This window comes from Papio anubis, chromosome 4 (assembly GCF_008728515.1).
Source record: "Papio anubis isolate 15944 chromosome 4, Panubis1.0, whole genome shotgun sequence".
Taxonomy (NCBI): domain Eukaryota; kingdom Metazoa; phylum Chordata; class Mammalia; order Primates; family Cercopithecidae; genus Papio; species Papio anubis.
This window is the reverse complement of record NC_044979.1, coordinates 72,339,393-72,356,559: the sequence shown is the minus strand read 5'-3', so window position 1 is coordinate 72,356,559 and position 17,167 is coordinate 72,339,393. Positions and strand designations below refer to the sequence as shown.

The 17,167-nt window shown below is 35.6% G+C and overlaps 1 protein-coding gene and 1 long non-coding RNA gene across 4 annotated transcripts in view; one reads left to right on the top strand and one right to left on the bottom strand.

The window, feature by feature from the left end:
- The window catches only part of VPS50 (VPS50 subunit of EARP/GARPII complex), a 118,194-nt gene that overhangs the window by 8,408 nt on the left and 92,619 nt on the right, over positions 1 to 17,167 (bottom strand). For both annotated transcript variants that reach the window (XM_021936035.2, XM_021936036.2), the window contains 4 exons: positions 10,939 to 11,019; positions 3,311 to 3,459; positions 2,114 to 2,210; positions 890 to 1,048 (listed from right to left, as the gene is read on the bottom strand). In XM_021936035.2, the coding sequence (XP_021791727.2) occupies positions 890 to 1,048; positions 2,114 to 2,210; positions 3,311 to 3,459; positions 10,939 to 11,019 (486 nt within the window). The remainder of the gene's footprint in view (positions 1 to 889; positions 1,049 to 2,113; positions 2,211 to 3,310; positions 3,460 to 10,938; positions 11,020 to 17,167) is intronic.
- LOC103883077 overlaps positions 3,900 to 17,167 on the top strand; it is a 48,576-nt gene continuing 35,308 nt past the window's right edge. Inside the window, exon 1 of one of the 2 annotated variants that reach the window (XR_004183208.1) lies at positions 3,900 to 4,075. This is a non-coding gene — a long non-coding RNA (uncharacterized LOC103883077). Of the gene's footprint in view, positions 4,076 to 11,015; positions 11,093 to 17,167 lie in introns of those variants that run through there. The other variant, XR_002521084.2, reaches the window with a different exon arrangement.

Genomic DNA, 17,167 nt, shown 5'->3' with positions numbered 1-17,167 from the left:
AGGTTAAGAAGGGACATTTTTCTTTTCAGTTACAAAAATGAAAAAATTTTTCTGAAAGTTACTTTCATTTTCTCAGATGCTCTTTCCACACCTTATTTCCTTACTTCCCGCAGGCCTCATCTCCAGTCTCACCTTATCAGGGTCCTTCTCCGAGCATGACAAATACATGGTCTTCCTCTTCCACCCACATCCTGTCATTCTTTGTCTCTCTTCAGATGATTTTGGTTTTTTTCACAGCATTATTCATCATCTGACATTATATCTCAATTTATCTCTTTACTGCTATCTCTGCCCTGGCATGTAAATTCCTTGAGGGCACATAAGTTCCCGAATTCACAGCTATACTGCCAGCACTTCTATCAGTGTGTGGCACATGCCAGGTGATCTACAGGTATCTATTCATGCATAAGTGAAAAAAAAAACCACAATTCTTTCCAGGAAACGTATACACACAGGTCACTGACTCCAAAGAGGTGTTTGTATGACACACTGCAAAAGTAGTGTGATTTTCTACTCGGAATAATCAGAAGCATGGTCTCTTGCTAATGAATATTATGCTAAACTACAGAAATAATTTCTAATTAAACTGAAATATCTTCTTGTCATTATAGTGATGGCTACTGGGATTACATAATATGAAAGTCAGCCACGACATACAACAATTCAAAATGGGAAACTAGTGAACAAAGCTAAAAAAGTCTATGATGTATTCTTAGATCTAATAGAAGACAAATTCAGAAAATAAGCCTATTTCAATTCAGGGTCTTTAATACCACAATGCTAGAAATGTGGTAATAACTATAATCTTACTATTTTAGAGCAACTGCAATAAAGGAACACTTCTCTTAGTAGATTGATCTTTAGCAAAGGTGTTTCCCAGAACACTTGCCTTTAATAGTGCATCTACATATATGTTGTGCTGTGACATAATTTCTTTTACATCCCATTTCACATTAGCCATGAGGAGCAGCATCTGTTCATAATCAAGGGCTTTACCAGCCACAATCCAGTAAATTGGTTTGCGTAGTTCACTGGCAGTTGAGACTGTCTGAAATAAATTTCACAGAAATGGAAACAATTATTTTCTAAAAGTATCATATTGATAAAGAATACTTGCCCCTGTTTCCAGTATATATCATATCTGAAAATAAAACACTATATATTTGGAGATTTAAATTACAAAAATATTTTAAATATTTGAGTGAAGGCAAAGGCCTTACTCAAAACATAATTTTGAGACATTCAATAAACTTGAAGCCATTGACACTGCAACTGTAAAAGAACTAGAGCTCTTCATGGAGCCTAGCAATTACTTCTCAAATTCTTCTACTTCTCTCCATTTCCACTGCCACTACATGATGTCAGGATTCCACCATCTCTCCCCTGCAATACTGTAGCAGCCTTCAAATTAGTTTTCCTGTCTCTAGGACTGCTGTCTACAGTTCTTTCTTCACAATGCCCCCAGAAAACTCTTTCTAAAACACAAATCCAGCCATGCCACTCACCTGTTTCAAACCCTCCAGGAGCTTCCATGCCCTCCAAATGAAGTCCAACTCCTGAAGCAGGGTGCTTTATATGCCAGCGGCTCCTGCTGATTGCCCCAGCCATCTTTCTCATTCCCAGACCTCCTCCCTACTCCAACGAGCTTTCCTCAGCTGTTCGCATGCACCATGCTCTTTCTCACGGGTCTTCACATATGCCATTCCCTTTGTCTAGAACCCATCCCTCATTCACCCTCTCTACCTTGCTGGTCCAGTTTAAACATTACTTCCTCTAGATAGCCTTTCTAGATAACCTTCTCCCACCCAGAGCCTCTCCTGTCCTCCACTCTGGGTTAAATACCCTCATGGCACTTTCCCCTTACCACAGTACTTATCATGCTTTATTTTAATAGTTTTAACTGGTGCTTTCTCTCTCACTAGTCTAAAAGTTACATGAGGTGCTCAATAGTATGTATTTAACACAGGAATTCATGAGTGAATAAATGAACACTCTATCTGGCTCTCCTGGGTTTTCAAGACTGACTTCTAGTTAAACAAACAAACAAACAAATCTAAATAATCTGTGTCCTATCTTGCTCACAGTTGAAATGACATACAAGACGATATCTGACCTGAGAATAGAACTGCTGAAGAAAGGGCTTTTTGACTGCAGGCATCACAGCATCCAGATGTGGCTGAAGGAACTCAAACTGTTCAGCCAAGAATACCCTAAAGGGAATAAATAACCCACTGTGTAAACAAATTGTGTAGGATTTAGAGCCTGTCATGTTTTCATGTAAGTATTTTTTTAACATTTCTGAGCAAAACTTTAACAATAAAAATTACTTTCCACTTTAGTGGATGACCCTGTAATACCACTTGACATGTTCATTTATAATCTACACAATAAATAATGCTGAGTTTATGACTGAATGGAAGTTTAAGAGAAAGAAAAGCAACTTCAAAGGAGCCAAGCAGCTTACGATGAGGTGTAGGGTCATGTGCTTCAAATGTAAGATGTGAGCCCAGAGTAGCAGGTTGAAAAAAGAACACAAGGGTATTTTTTAAAGGATTTCTTTTAAATATCTCATTCAGTTATATACAACAGACTCTTGAAATCTCAGATTTAATATCTGACACTTTTAATATCTGACACTTTTCAGAAGTAACCCCAACATTTCTAATAGGCAGCAAACTGTAACTTGGCTGAGTATCACAAATGAACGACAGGTGCCAGAGGCTGGATACAGGAATGGGAGTCAGTGGGCTGGTGAAGGAGCCTGGACTACTGCCTGCAGATGCACTGCATCCAGGCACTGTCTTTTTCTGCTTTTTGTTATTAATGCAAAAACTCTTACGTTATATTGGACTACATTTTATAGAAATGCAGAAGTTATATGGGTTAATTGTATTAGTAACTCTGGGGATTTATAAAGGTCAGGAAGCATTCTTATTGATGTCAAGGGTCAATTATACTTAGCACTAAATTGACAATGCAATTACAGCTTCTCCTAGGATCATGAGTCATCAATAGGAAAATATGAAGCATAGTATAACACTTCCTAAAGCTATACTTAAAGTGTGGATCATGTTGTTAAAGACTGAAAATTAAAAGATTTCCTTCTTTCCATTTCTATAACTGAAAAACCAACCATGCAGTTTAAAAAATCAGTTGGTAATCTGTGTTAGAATATACTTGTCAGAAACATATAAGTGACATTTAGAAGTGGTAGATGTATGCAGCTAACTAGAAGTCTAATTAAACAATGCTTACTTTTATAAACTTTCTTAAATATTTAATGGCAATGCAACTGTTTTGAACAACTTACAAGGATTCCGTGGCTACAACTCTTTCTGCCAACCCATACAATGTATCCCCAGATGTCAAAACCACCAGGTGACTGAGGTGTGGACTTGGCACCTTCTCCTTTCTTTCTTCTGCTGCTGTGAGTGTGGCAGTAGGATCAGCAGAAACTTCCTGAAAATACAATACATATATAACCTGGAATAACAAATCTAACAGTAATAAATCACGTGATTTTGACATAACTAGAATTAAAATTAAAATACTCTTGGGGCATACGTTAATTACATTTAGATTCAGTTCTTTTTATCCTGCTGTCATGTTTTGTAACTATTGGAACCTTCTTTTTAATCCTAATTGACAATGAGCCTATATAATATCATCCAAATCTAAATGCTACCATCTGTGCATGACCTAAAGTCTGTCAACACAAGGACTCTTTATGAATTGACAGAGGTTTCATAGCAACAATAGTGAGATGGCCCTCAAGAACTTGTAAATGAGAGAAATATGATTACTCCTTGAGAACCACACTGATAAAATCCAAAATTATGGTTTGATTAACCATCTCGCACCTAAATTTTAATGAAGTTTACCTTGGTATATAATCTCAAGGAGGCAGGACTAGAATGAAGTTATAAACTGGAACAGAGCCAAATGTATTGTATATATCTGGGGACAGACTACTGATAAGAAGGAAGATGGTCAATGTGAACAAAGGAAAGGGATACCCAGGAAGCAGGATGTGCCAGGCCCTTCAGCACTGTCCAGGAGAGAACCACTGATTCAGGTATACAGCCATGTAGTCAATAGGAGTGATACAGTCTAATTTGTGGTCAGGAAAACTCATCAGACTTCAAATTTCTCAGTTTTACTTTCGTCTGATGATATACTCACTAGAAATCTTCTCATTACTAATTTACCTTTCTAGGTATTCTGATGCCAGGCAAGGAGTGCCTTGGATATGAGTTATGTACATTCTTTGACTTCATATAAACATACCCTATATTGTAAACAAACAGGTTGGCAAAGGAAGAGTTTCAAAGATACACTTACTCAACTTCTCCTCAATACATAGCAAGGGACTCATTTTTTAATAAGCTCTTAGCAAACAGTTAAAAAAACAAAAACACACTTCAACTCACAGGCATACTGGCCATCTTTTTTGCCAGGAGGGTGGGAATATCTTGAGATCATGGGTAAAGATGCACAAGGCTGGCTACCTGGAGGAGCTGACAGAGTACCAGAAGACTGCCAGCTCAAGAGTTACCAATCACTCCAAATATTTCAATATTTAACTTAATATAAACTTATTTCAGTGAATAAGTTTCCCTTTGTACAGAGAACATGAAAGAAGGCTGTTTAGAATACTGACATCATCATAATAGTTATTTGAATAGTTGCCGCATTACAGGTCAGAGAAAGAGACTTTTAATTATTGTTTTCTGGGGCACAAAGGAGAGAGGTCAAGGCAGTGAGACTGTAGGAATCTTAATGTTACTGATGACAGTATAATCCAGAGTCACTTCACTGTGAAGGTCATTAAGAACTTTTATAACCAAATATATTTCTAATAACAATGAGCTTGAATTACAAATGTTCATTATACTTTTAGTTTAAGTATAGAGTTTTGCAGTACTGACATGGCAACAAACTCCATTCATTACATTTTGAAAAAAAATTTCATGAGAGAAATTTACAAAAAGAAAAAAAATAGAATAAAAGCTGTGTAAGTTAAGCAATAGCTCATAGTACAAAAGTGCAGCTATGTTTTTTAAAGTTAACCTGAATACAAGTTAACCCCTGCCCCCACTCAAAGTTTTAAAATGTTGATTGAACCATAGAATGACAGAGTTAGAAGAGATGCTAAACATTATATAATACAACCCCTGCAGTTTATGTACTACTTTCAGTGTGGAAAACACTCCATGGTTATCTCTATTATGGAGTTTAAAGGTGAGAACATATGAGTAGGCAGATAGCAAAACTAAATGTTTAAATGCAAAATAGCTTTAAAAGAACCTCAAAGAAAATTTAGCACAAAACTGGATGTAAACACATCTAATAGTGTACAATATATAAAGCCAGATTACTTTTTAAAGCAACTTTATAGTAACGAATCTCCAATTATTTTCCATATGAATAAATGAGACATCAAATGCATACATATAATTTACTCCTATAAATTTAGCAAAATGCAAATAAAATTTATAAAACCTTTCAATTTAGAAAATGGTTTAATTCTTTATCTTTTTTTTCATTTCCTATCTTCTCCTAAAGACAGTGTCTCTTTTCAATCTCTAATTACTCAATTAGCATTTAAAGGTTAGTTTGGGAATAGCTGTGCTTCCTCTAGGGAGAAGCAGGATCATGGATCCATGCAAGTTAATTAATGTCATATCTCCATCATTCATTTCCCTCTAAAAAGGAAAAAACCCTACTCCAGCAGAAAAAAAAAAAGGAGAAAAAATTTTTACAAAATTAAATACTGTTTGGCACCAATTGGTTGTCTATCCTATTTAATTCTGGTAGTTATTGATAAGAAACAAGTAAGGAACCTTAAAGTCATTCACTTCTTCTTCACCTTCCACATTCAATCAATCACTAATCACTAAAACATGCCTAAACAGACACCTCTCATTTGTTCCTTCCCGATATTACTATTTAAACAGGTCACAGGTTCCTTAGCAGTCTTGACTGGACTATTCTAAAAGCCCATGAATAGAGAGCTCTGTCTCTAGCTTCTCCTATTTCTATGCCAGTTTCCATACAGTTAACTGACTGATTTTTCAACAATACTGATGTGAGCTTTTCAAATAGAGATGTGATCATAACACTCCCTGGTTTTAAAGCCTTAATCCATTCCTTCCAGGAAAAAGTCTAAACATGTTACCATGATATTACCTGTTTACAACTAACTGTAGCCTAAAACACTGTTTCCCAAATTATCTTCCCCCTACTAGAAAATAAACTCTACATGGGTAGGGAGTTTTGTCTGGCTTCCCCACCTTCCCCTACAATTGTATCCTTAATTCCTGGAACAGTGCTTGGCACCATATAGAGTGTTCAACAAACAGACACTAAATAAACATTTGTTGAATAAGGGTGGCTCACGCTCCTATTTCCTTTAGGGATCTGCTTCAGTGGTCCTTCCTAGAGGGATCTTCTCTAACTGCCCAAATAACATTACACCCTTTCTCTCTCTGTACTTTTCACCTAACTTCTTCATTGCTCTCAACACAATCTAACGTTAAATTAGATCTTCATTTATTCCTTAACTACCTCCTCTGGGGGCCATCAGTCTACCACAAAGTACCTAGGCATGCAATATGTATTGTTGAATGAATTAGTAATAAAGATAGCTATCCAACTATCTTGTATCTCATCCTGCACCCTCATCACATAGCTCGTTTTCTGTCTGCTTCCCATACCTCTTATAGTGTTCTCAATTTTCTTCTTAGTTCAGAGTTGTAAATAACTATTTCAGAACAAGTCAAAGAATGATGAGGAGATGTAAAACTCTGAAACATGAAAAACGAATAAAGGAACTGGGAGAAGAAAGGACTCACTTGGGCAAAATGGCTAGGCTACTTAAAGTGATCCAAAAGAAGTAGAGATAGAAATAAGAGAAAATAGTTCAAGAGATAAGCATATTTGGTTACATTATAACAAAGCACATTCTACCAGGCAGATGTAAGGCAAGCAGGGCTGCTTTGGGTGGTTATTAGTTCTCAAAAAAACATCACTTGAGATGTTCAAGCAGAAGCTTATGGTTACTAGGTATGTATGAATGCTGTGCAGGTTAAATGAGCACAGATAAGTTTCCTTCTATGAGTAAAATCTTGGAAGATTATACTCCAACAGTATAACAAAACTCCTTCTAAGCATCAAACACTTCTGCTTTTAAAATAGTGTATAATTAAGCTAAATCTAATATGAATTTTCTGACAATATTGTATAATCTCAAACTCAAAATAGCTCAAGGATCTCCATGAATACCAAACACTTATAATAGCAGTTAATTTTAGATTTCACTCTTTCGGATTAGATATCATATACACAATATATCTATAAAACTAAAAGTTTCTTTGAATTTAGGTACTAACTAGTTAATTAGGGATAGAACAGGGAGGTGGCTCTAGAAAATAATGGAAGGCAAGGAGAGGGTATATCTATAGTCGAGAGAATACAGTTATCTTTCATATGACAAGAGGAGCCAAAAGCATTTACCTAACTACCTCCTTAATGCCTCCAACACAAATGCATTGAGTTCCCTTCTACTCAGGGAGCTCTTTCACAAAAGCATTCTTTAGAAGATCACTGGAATTGTTGCCCCCACTTCAAAAGGTTTTCATTAAAATACCTTCCTTTGTTCCCAGTTGTATGCCTGGCATTTGAGGCATAAAATTTATGATAATTATTTGCTTAAAGACTAAAGTTCTGTGTTTATATTTAGGAAAATACGCTTGAAGAGAACAAGAGAGTTACGAAAATGTCAAGCTGACATAAATAAATGGTATGTGCTTACTGCACACTTAAATAAAAAGCTGCTAAACTGGCTTTTTCAGTTTACAAGAGTGCAGTAAGTAAAGGCTATAACCCTTTAAAGACTGAAAAATGAAACCTTAACCACCTTTATTCTCACTGTGAGAGTCATATTTTTTAACCTTTCCTACCACCAATGTGCTACTACAAAGAGAATTCATATTTATGAATTTTTCTGGACAGATTTAAAATATTATTATCAAAAATTTAAAGTTGGCTAAAGGCCCCGGTGCAATGGCTCACGCCTGTAATCCCAGCACTTTGGGAGGCCGAGGCAGGAGGATCACCTGAGGTCAGAAGTTCAAGACCAGCCCAGCCAACATGGCGAACCCATCTCTACTAAAAATACAAAAACTAGCCAGGCGTGGTGGTGACAGCCTGTAATTACAGCTACTCAGAAGGCTGAGGCCGGAGAATCGCTTGAACCTGGGAGGTGGAGGTTGCAGTGAGCCGAGATCTTGCCACTGCACTCCAGCCTGGGTGACAGAGTAAGGCTCTGTCTCATAAGTAAATAAATAATAAATGAATAAATAAGTTGGCTAAAGGTCTTAAAGCAAACAATTTAGTTAGCATAACCAAATGGGTTACTAAAAATTCACCTTCCTGCTGTCACTATCACCTATACCAGCTTCCTTTCTTACTTTTCCTATTAGACAACTTTTCTTAAACTTTTATTTGATGTGACAAACAAATTTTCTTAGTTTACACTGAATTTATATGATAAATTATTTCAGGCAGCATTTTTAAGACCACAATGATTCTATTTTGACTTTTACAGCTTAAAGAGAAGTAAAACTTAGAATATCTATATGGAGAAAATAAAATTACCAAAAAAGTATTCATTAAGATTTTAAGTGACATGCAAGAGAAATACAAGGAAAAATATTTCTTCCATCTTGTTGGTTTCAGATTGATTAAGCTATAAATTATTTCAGTAGCCAAAGAATGTATTGAGTAGCAAGAAATCAATTAATGCATTCTGCCAATGTAAATGCAAATTAATGAAGTGAAGAAAATTAATACATACCAGCTTAAAAAATCCTGAGATTTGGGAGGCCGAGACGAGCGGATCACGAGGTCAGGAGATCGAGACCATCCTGGCTAACACGGTGAAACCCCGTCTCTACTAAAAAATACAAAAAACTAGCCGGGTGAGGTGGCGGGCGCCTGTAGTCCCAGCTACTTGGGAGGCTGAGGCAGGAGAATAGTGTAAACCCGGGAGGCGGAGCTTGCAGTGAGCTGAGATCCGGCCACTGCACTCCAGCCTGGGTGACAGAGCGAGACTCCGTCTCAAAAAAAAAAAAAAAAAATCCTGAGATCAAGCAAGTTCTAATAAATGACAAATATATTTTCTAAAATAACAAACCAATGTTTATCAGTATGAGTAATCATTATACACTATGTGGCAATTTCTGAAGCAGAAATCCACATCTTAAGGGTCAAATCTAGAACTGGAGTTTGATGATCACAAGACAGTAGCTAGCAGGAATGACACAGAAATGCCAGGGTGAATGGCTCTAGTGGTAAAATTTGGCCCATTAATCTTGGGCCTTTCAGTCAGAAACAAGAAAAACTTTAGCTGTGGAATAAGATCTGGAGAATAAGATTTGATGCTCAAGGTTATACTTAAGTATCGAATAAGAAGAATCAAAATTGAAACACAGAAAACTGCAAGTGGGGCTGAGACCAGTGGATTTTACAAAACAAAGACTAAAAACAAAAAAGAAAAGAAAAAAGAGAAACAAAAAGGCTGGGTCAAATAAGGAGCCTTGACTCTGAAATTGAAGATCAAGGATTAAACAAATATCATAACCGAGGAAACAAGCCAAGTTATGCCAAGAAACAAGAAACTAAGGGACTGGAGTATATTCATCTACTCTATGAACATTTACTGAAGCAATGCTATGTGCCAAGGTAAGTGATATGACTATATTTTTAAAAATATGTTGGGTAAAAGGATCTCCAAATGTTAAGAGAGAAGGATACCAGTTATTTCTTCTGCCCAAACAGCGCTCACCTGAGATATCAGCACATGCCTCACTCACTTTATTCGCAGCTCTGCTCAAGATCCCCATCCTATCACTGCTTCAGTTTTGTCTTAGTATTCAATGAGTATCTGACACTATGTTATACATTTGTTTGTCTCTCTGCTCCAATAAAATACAAGTTCCAAGACAGGAAATATCTCTTCTGTGCACTGATGAATTCCCAGCTCTATAACAATGCCTGGCATATACCAATTGTTACAATAAGTATTCCTTAAAAGAATAATCATGGCTTTATAAAAAGCTTCAATAACAGAAGTATGCACACAATGTAGAGCTTATGAAAAATGAGGAAAATGATCGCTTGTTCGTGTTAGGTTGAAGGAATAAAGGAAAATTCAGAGAAGCCTGGGGTTAAAATAGATGTGGAGAAACATCTAAACAACATAAACTTCGGGCTACAGTGACCAACCATGAGAAAGTTTTTCTCATTTTAAATGCTTATGTTAGCGGAAACACTACAGGAGGTCAACCCTGTGCTGCTATCTAACCTGTCTTCTTAAAACATGCACTTCATCCTATGATGATAGTCAAAAACCGGGCTCCCTACTACACAGCAACTAAACCCAAACTTTCTCCTTGAATTTCAAAGCCATTTATAAAGTGTCCCAAACACTCAATGCAACCTAACTTTGCAGCATATACCAGTGTCCCAATCCTAAGATCTGTCAAACTTCGTACTGCACCCACCTCAAGGCCCTTGCTCACCCTGTGTACCTTAATTTAAAGACTTTTCCCTTTCCCATTAATCCTAAGCCTGGTCTTCGAAGTCTAGCACAAGTGTCACTTCTTCCTTTAGTCCTCCTCTGATATTAGTTTTTCACATAAACCTTTCTCTTCTTTGAACTTGTGCTAGACATATGACCAATATCATATTCTTTTATGTATACTAGTTTCTCTCTGATCAGACTATAAGCAATCTGTTTTACTTCCTATATGTACTCATTTAATTCTGAGGACTCCGCTACTCAATATACATATAGACACATTTATACAAAACTGATTGAATAGCTAATTTGCATTTTATATAATCCAAAAGAATATATTCCAATTCATTACTTACTAGATCAATAAGGCTTTCTTGTATTCTGTTTAGAGTTGTTCTTAGTCTACTACTACTAAGGCCGAGTCCTGTGGATTCCAACTGAAAAAGAAAAAGGCTTGTTACATCATTCTAGAGATCATCTTGCAAATGTTACATCTTCAAATTAACCAAGGTATTTGATGAGTTTTCACTCAGATACTTAGCCTTCAGAGGGTTTCCAAATTGCATTTACAAATTCTAATACATCAAGCAAAGGAGTCAAATCTCAAGGGAACCAAAGAAACATTTACCTGTGTGCATTCACAGGACACACTAACAAGTATCAATCTTAAGAATTATCAAGAGAGTTCTCCAGAATTTCTTTCTCAAGAGTCATTACATTTAGTTGTAAAACTTGAGATTTTAGATAAAGATATTATACTCTGTTGTATGTAAGATATGCTGTGCTGTGTTCATGTAGCAGCATAACAACATAAAGTTATTTATATTTTTTGCTCATTTATTTTTCTTATACAAATTAGTGATAGCTTAAATCCTCATTCAAAAATCAATACAATTTTCTATTAGGCTTGGTAAACATTTCACAGTATAGATAGAAATCTATTCACTACAACAAAGCCAAAGCATTTATAAAAACCTTCACAAGAGCATAACTGAGAAGGGTAAGAATAAGACATGAAAAGCCAGTTAGTCAGCTCCCTGTGTGATGATTCCATTGATGAAAATAAAGGTAATTTAGAGGTAATCATACATAGTTAAAGGCATTTGGAAAAATGTTACAATGTTCTCTATGAGCCAATACATTTAAAACATTATTAAGAGTAAGCTATAAAATGTATGTCATTAACATAGTCAGAAATTATGTATGTATGACTATGTGACTATATACACACACACAAGCATACATGAACATTTATTATTCCTCTTCTTCTCCCATTTGAGACACAAGAATGAGAAATTATTTACATGTGTCAGAGAGTCTTAAGTGAAAATAGTTGTGCCATAACACTGTGCAACAAAACATGAACTGATTTTATATGCTAATTTTATGATATGTAATACCTTTTATTTTCTCTAGGTTTTATAAACTTCATTAATCCATTTTTCTTCTCTTTTCATTAAGGTATTATTTATATATAAATTACATTCAATCTTTTTAAGTATAGTTTGATGAATTTGGTAATTGCATACAATCTTGCAACCAGCACCATAAAAAGATAGAGTTTTCTCACCCTTAAAAATGTCCTCATACCCTTTGCCCTTATCCCCTTCCCTCACCCTTAACCACTGACCTGCTTTCTCTCACTGTAGTTTTTGCCTTTTCTAAAATTTCATATAAATGGATTCACATAGTATATAATCTTCTGTGTTTGATGTGTTTTACTTAGAATGCTTTTGAGATTCATCTGTGTTGGGTCTGGTGGTATTTTGTAGTGTTTTATTGCTTCATTGTATTTAGTAGTATGGATACAGTACAATCTCTTGTTCAGTTTACTTATTCGGTCAACTAACGTTTGGGTTCCAGGTTTAGGCTATTTGAATAATGTCACTATGAACATTCATGTGTGTGTCCTTTTCTGGACACATATTATTTTCCCTTCTCTTGGGTAAATAACTAGAAATGGACTTTCTAATTCATATACTAAATATGTTTTTAACAATGTGGTACTTCCACATTGTTTTCTAAAGTAGCTATACTGTTTTCATTTCCACACACAATGTATGTGAATTCTAGTTGTTCCATGTCACGGACTAAATGTGTTTTCCCTCAAAATGCACGTTGATGCCCTAACCCCTAATGTGATAGCATTTGGAGATGGGGCTTTTGGGAGATAAAATCAGTTTTAGATTAGGTCATGAGGGTGGGTCCCTGGTATGATGGGATTCATGACATTTTAAGAAGAGACACTAGAGAGTTTACTATCTCCTTCCACGTGATCAAAGGAAAGGCCATGTGAAGACACAGGCAGAAAGCAACCATCTGCTAGCCAGAAAGGGTGCCCCCCACCAGAAAAAGAATTGGCCACCACCTTGATCTTGGACTTCCAGCCTCCAGAACTCTGAGAAATAAATTTCCGTTCTTTAGCAGCCAAGTCTACACTATTTTGCTACGGAAGTTGGAGCAGACTAAAAGACTCCACAAACTTGCCAATTCTTAATACTGTCAGTGCTTTTAAACTAGCCATTCTAGTGGTTGCACAGACGTATTGCAATTGCTTTTAACATGCACTTCTCTGATGACAGTGATGTCAAACATCTTCTCGTGTGCTAATTAGCCATTCTCATATCTTCTTTTGCAGTGCAGATACCCGATAAAATCTCTTCCCATTTTTTAAGTGAGTTGTTTTCTTATTGAGCTATAAGAGTTGTTTATACTTTGTGTGAACACGGCCTTTCTCCATATGGTTTGCAAAATTTTCTCCTGGTCTGACTTGACTTTTCGTATTTCTGCCTCTTTAGCAAACGTTGTTAACCATGAGGAAGCCCATTTTATCAATATTTTCTTTTATGCTTCATGCTTTTTGTGTCTTTTCAAAGCAGCATATGCCTAACCCAAATGTCACAAAGATTTTCTCCTAGTTTTTTCTAGACGTTTCATAGTTTTGGAACTTCTTTAGGTCTTATAAACAATGTTTATATTCTTGTGTATGGTATGAAGAAGGGGGATTGAGGCTTTTTTTTTCTTTTCATACTTATATCCAAGTGTACCCACACCATTTGCTAAAAAAACTATTTTCTCTAATGAACTACCTTAGTGCCGTTTTTAAAAATCAATTGACCATGTAAGTGTGTCTATTTCTGTTGCACTGATCTACTGTTAGGCCAGTACCATACTTTATCAACAACTGTAGCTCTGGATTAAGTCTTTGTGAAGTCAGGTATAAAAATCCTCTAACTCTGTTCTTCAAAAATGTTTTGGCCATTATGAATCTTTGGCTTTTTGTATCAATTTTAAAATAAACTTCTAAATTTCTTGAAAAAAAAAAAAACCTTGTTATAGTTTTGATTGGGATTGTACTGAACCTATAGATTTGGGGAAGACTGCCACCTTTACAACACTGAGTTTTCTAATATATGCACATGGTGTATCTCATTATTTATTTACATAGCCTTTAATTCCCTTTCTAATGATTTAATATTTTCAGTGTACAAACCTATCAAGTTATCTGTTAAATTTCTTAAAAAATTTTGATGTTACTGTAAGTAAAGCTTTTTAAAAATTTTTTTCATTTTCAAACTGGATTATTGATTTCTGTATACTGACTTTATATTCTAGCAGTTTGCTGAATTATTTATTAGTTCTAGAAGCTTATTTGTGGATTCCTTAGGGTTTGCCATGCCATCTGCAATTAAGGACAACTTAACTTATTTTCCAATCCATATGCCTTATATTTCTTATCTTATGACAAAGGTTAGGATCTTCAGCACAATTGTTTGGGTTTTTTTTTTGTTTGGTTGGTTGTTTTTTTTTTTTCTGGAGACAGGGTCTCGCTCTGTCCCCAGGCTGGAGTGCAGTGGTGTGATCACAGCTCACTGCAGCCTCGACCTCCAGAGCTCAAGCAATCCTCCTGCCTCAGCATCCTGAGTAACTGGGACTACACGTGCAAGCCATCACATTTGGCTAATTTTTGTCTCTTTAGTAGAGACTGGGTTTCACCAAATTTTCCAGTCTGGTCTCGAACTTCTGGGCTCAAGCAATCCTCCCACCTCAGCCTCCCAAAGTGCTGGGATTACAAGTCTGAACCACCCTGTCCAGCCTCTTTTTTATATTCAAAGTACGTCTTTTTGTTTTTTAGTGTGGACTTTGTTTTTAATCCATTCTGACAATCTCTGCCATTTGAGAGTTTAGTCCATTATCATCTAATGCAATGATTAGTTGAGTTTGCACCTACTGTTATATTTTATCTCTATTTTCCCTCCTTGGTTCTTCCTTTCCTGCCTTTTGTAATTATATAAATATATTTTTAGATTTCTACTTTAATATTCCTGTTAGCTAAAGAGTTAAAGTTATTTGTATTATGTTTCATGGTTGTCCTATGGATTATGATATTCATCACTGCTTTACTAATATACAGAAATCTTGCAATCTTATACGTCCACACCCTCCCCACATACTTTGTTATAGTTTTTAAATGTAATACATCTACATGTATTATGAACTCCAGGAAGACTATGCTATGATTTCACTGTTAAACAGCCCTGTGGTTTATAAAGAAAGTAAGTGGAAAAAGAAAAAATTATCTTTGAATTTCCACAGGTAGATTCCATTACCAATGCTCTTCACTCTTTTCTGAGGATCTAGGTTTTCATGTGTTATCATTCCCCTTCAGTCTCATTAACTTCCCTTAGGAATTTTTATATGTCCCTTGTGACAAATTCTCTTAGTTTTTTGTTCTTTTAATCTAAAAGTATCTTAATTTTCACTTTCATTTCTCAAATGATGTTTTTACTGGATATAAAATTCTGAATAGACAGTATTTCTTTTTCTTTTGTACCTTCAAGGTACAAAAAGCCCCCATAGCCTTTTAATGGGAAGTCAGCTGTTAATCAGATTATTGGTCCCTTTTATATAATATATCTACTATGTTTTTCAAGAAAAATTTTCATCATAGGTACTCCGCTGTACATTTCTTTATGCTTCCTCTTCTCGCTGTCCATTTAGCACCTTGTAGCTGCAAAATTTTGGCCAATGTTTTTTCAAATATTTTTTCTGACTCATTCTCTCTCTTCTTCTCCATCTAGTATTCCAATCACATGTATGTTTTACCATGTGATATAATCAAACGTCTGTGAGATTTTTTTCCTTTCAATCCTTTTTAATCCTTTTTTACGCTTTTCACTTTGAATAATTTTGATTATCTTTATGTTCACATATTCTTTCTTCTGTCATGTCCATTTGGCTATTAAGTATATAAACTTTTTTGTTGTTTTTGAAATTATATTTTTCATTTCTAGGATTTCCTTTTTTTTTTTTTAATTGTCACTACCAGAATTTACTATTTCTCTGCTGAGATGTTCAAGCATTTAAAATATATTTTGTTTTAATTCATTGAAGACAGTGATAAAAGCCCATTTAAAATCCTTATCCCTTGGTTCCAGTATCTTAGAGTTAAACTAGATTGATTTGGTGCTGTGTCTGTTACGTAAAGTTAGATTACATCACCGATTTCATTCTGGAGATTCTGGATACTGTCATTTTTCTCCCATAAACATCATTTCCTTTGTTTTCAGTACATAAGTTTCTTGGCTGGGCTTTAACTATAAACTGTCTCTTGTGCAGCAGCTTTGGTCTCTGTTTATATTTTTTTCTTTCACTGAGCTGCAGTCAGTTTGTTCCATGTAATCATGGATCATGGAATCACATATTTCACAGTCTGAGATATAGGTGGACTGAATTTGGAAATCCCCTCTCTGGATTTTTTTCTTTTGAGCCTCCTCTACTATTTTTAGTGTTTCCAGTTTTCTGGCTCCACTTTTCTGATTCTCCAGTCCATAAAAACTTCAGGTCTTCCTGTGCTTGTCTCTACCCGTGGGCCACATGGACTGCACTTAGCCCTGAGCTAAAAAGCCACGGGGATAAAATTTATTTTCATAGCTCCCCTTTCTCCCATCTGCAGACTAGCATGGACCCCTCACCAGAGTCTATTTGCTGCTTCTGTTTACTCTCCAGTGTCTTCAAATAGTTGCCTTTTCTATAACATTCAGATTTTATAGTTGTTTTCTGCAGGAAATATTATCTAGAAAGGTTTTAGTCTGTCATACCTGGAATTGGAAGTTAATTCATTTCTTAAATATACAGATACCTATTTATAGGCTCTCTACAAAGAAACAGTTTTACTAATGAAAGGTAACCTTAAACGAGGCTCACAAACTGTTGTCAAATAAGAATGTTCATAAGATTTACTGGAATGGCAAATAATTAGAAGATCAATCCATACACCATGAGTGTCTACTATGTGTTTACTACTGTTTTAAGTAAGTTACAGATGGTCTTCACAAAAAAATGTGAACCAGAAAGACCAAAGAAAACATAACTTAAGAGGTGAACAATGGAAAGCTGGGGACAAGGCAAGATAAAGCAATACTATGAATAACATTATTATAATAGAATCCAATGGATCAGATATAAAATAGAGCATGAGGAAGTAGGTAATAACCAGTTCAGTTAACAGCAGGAGTTTCTGGAGGAAATAGTATTAATAGGAGGAATCCTTTGGACTAATGTATATACTGTGTCCCCAACCAA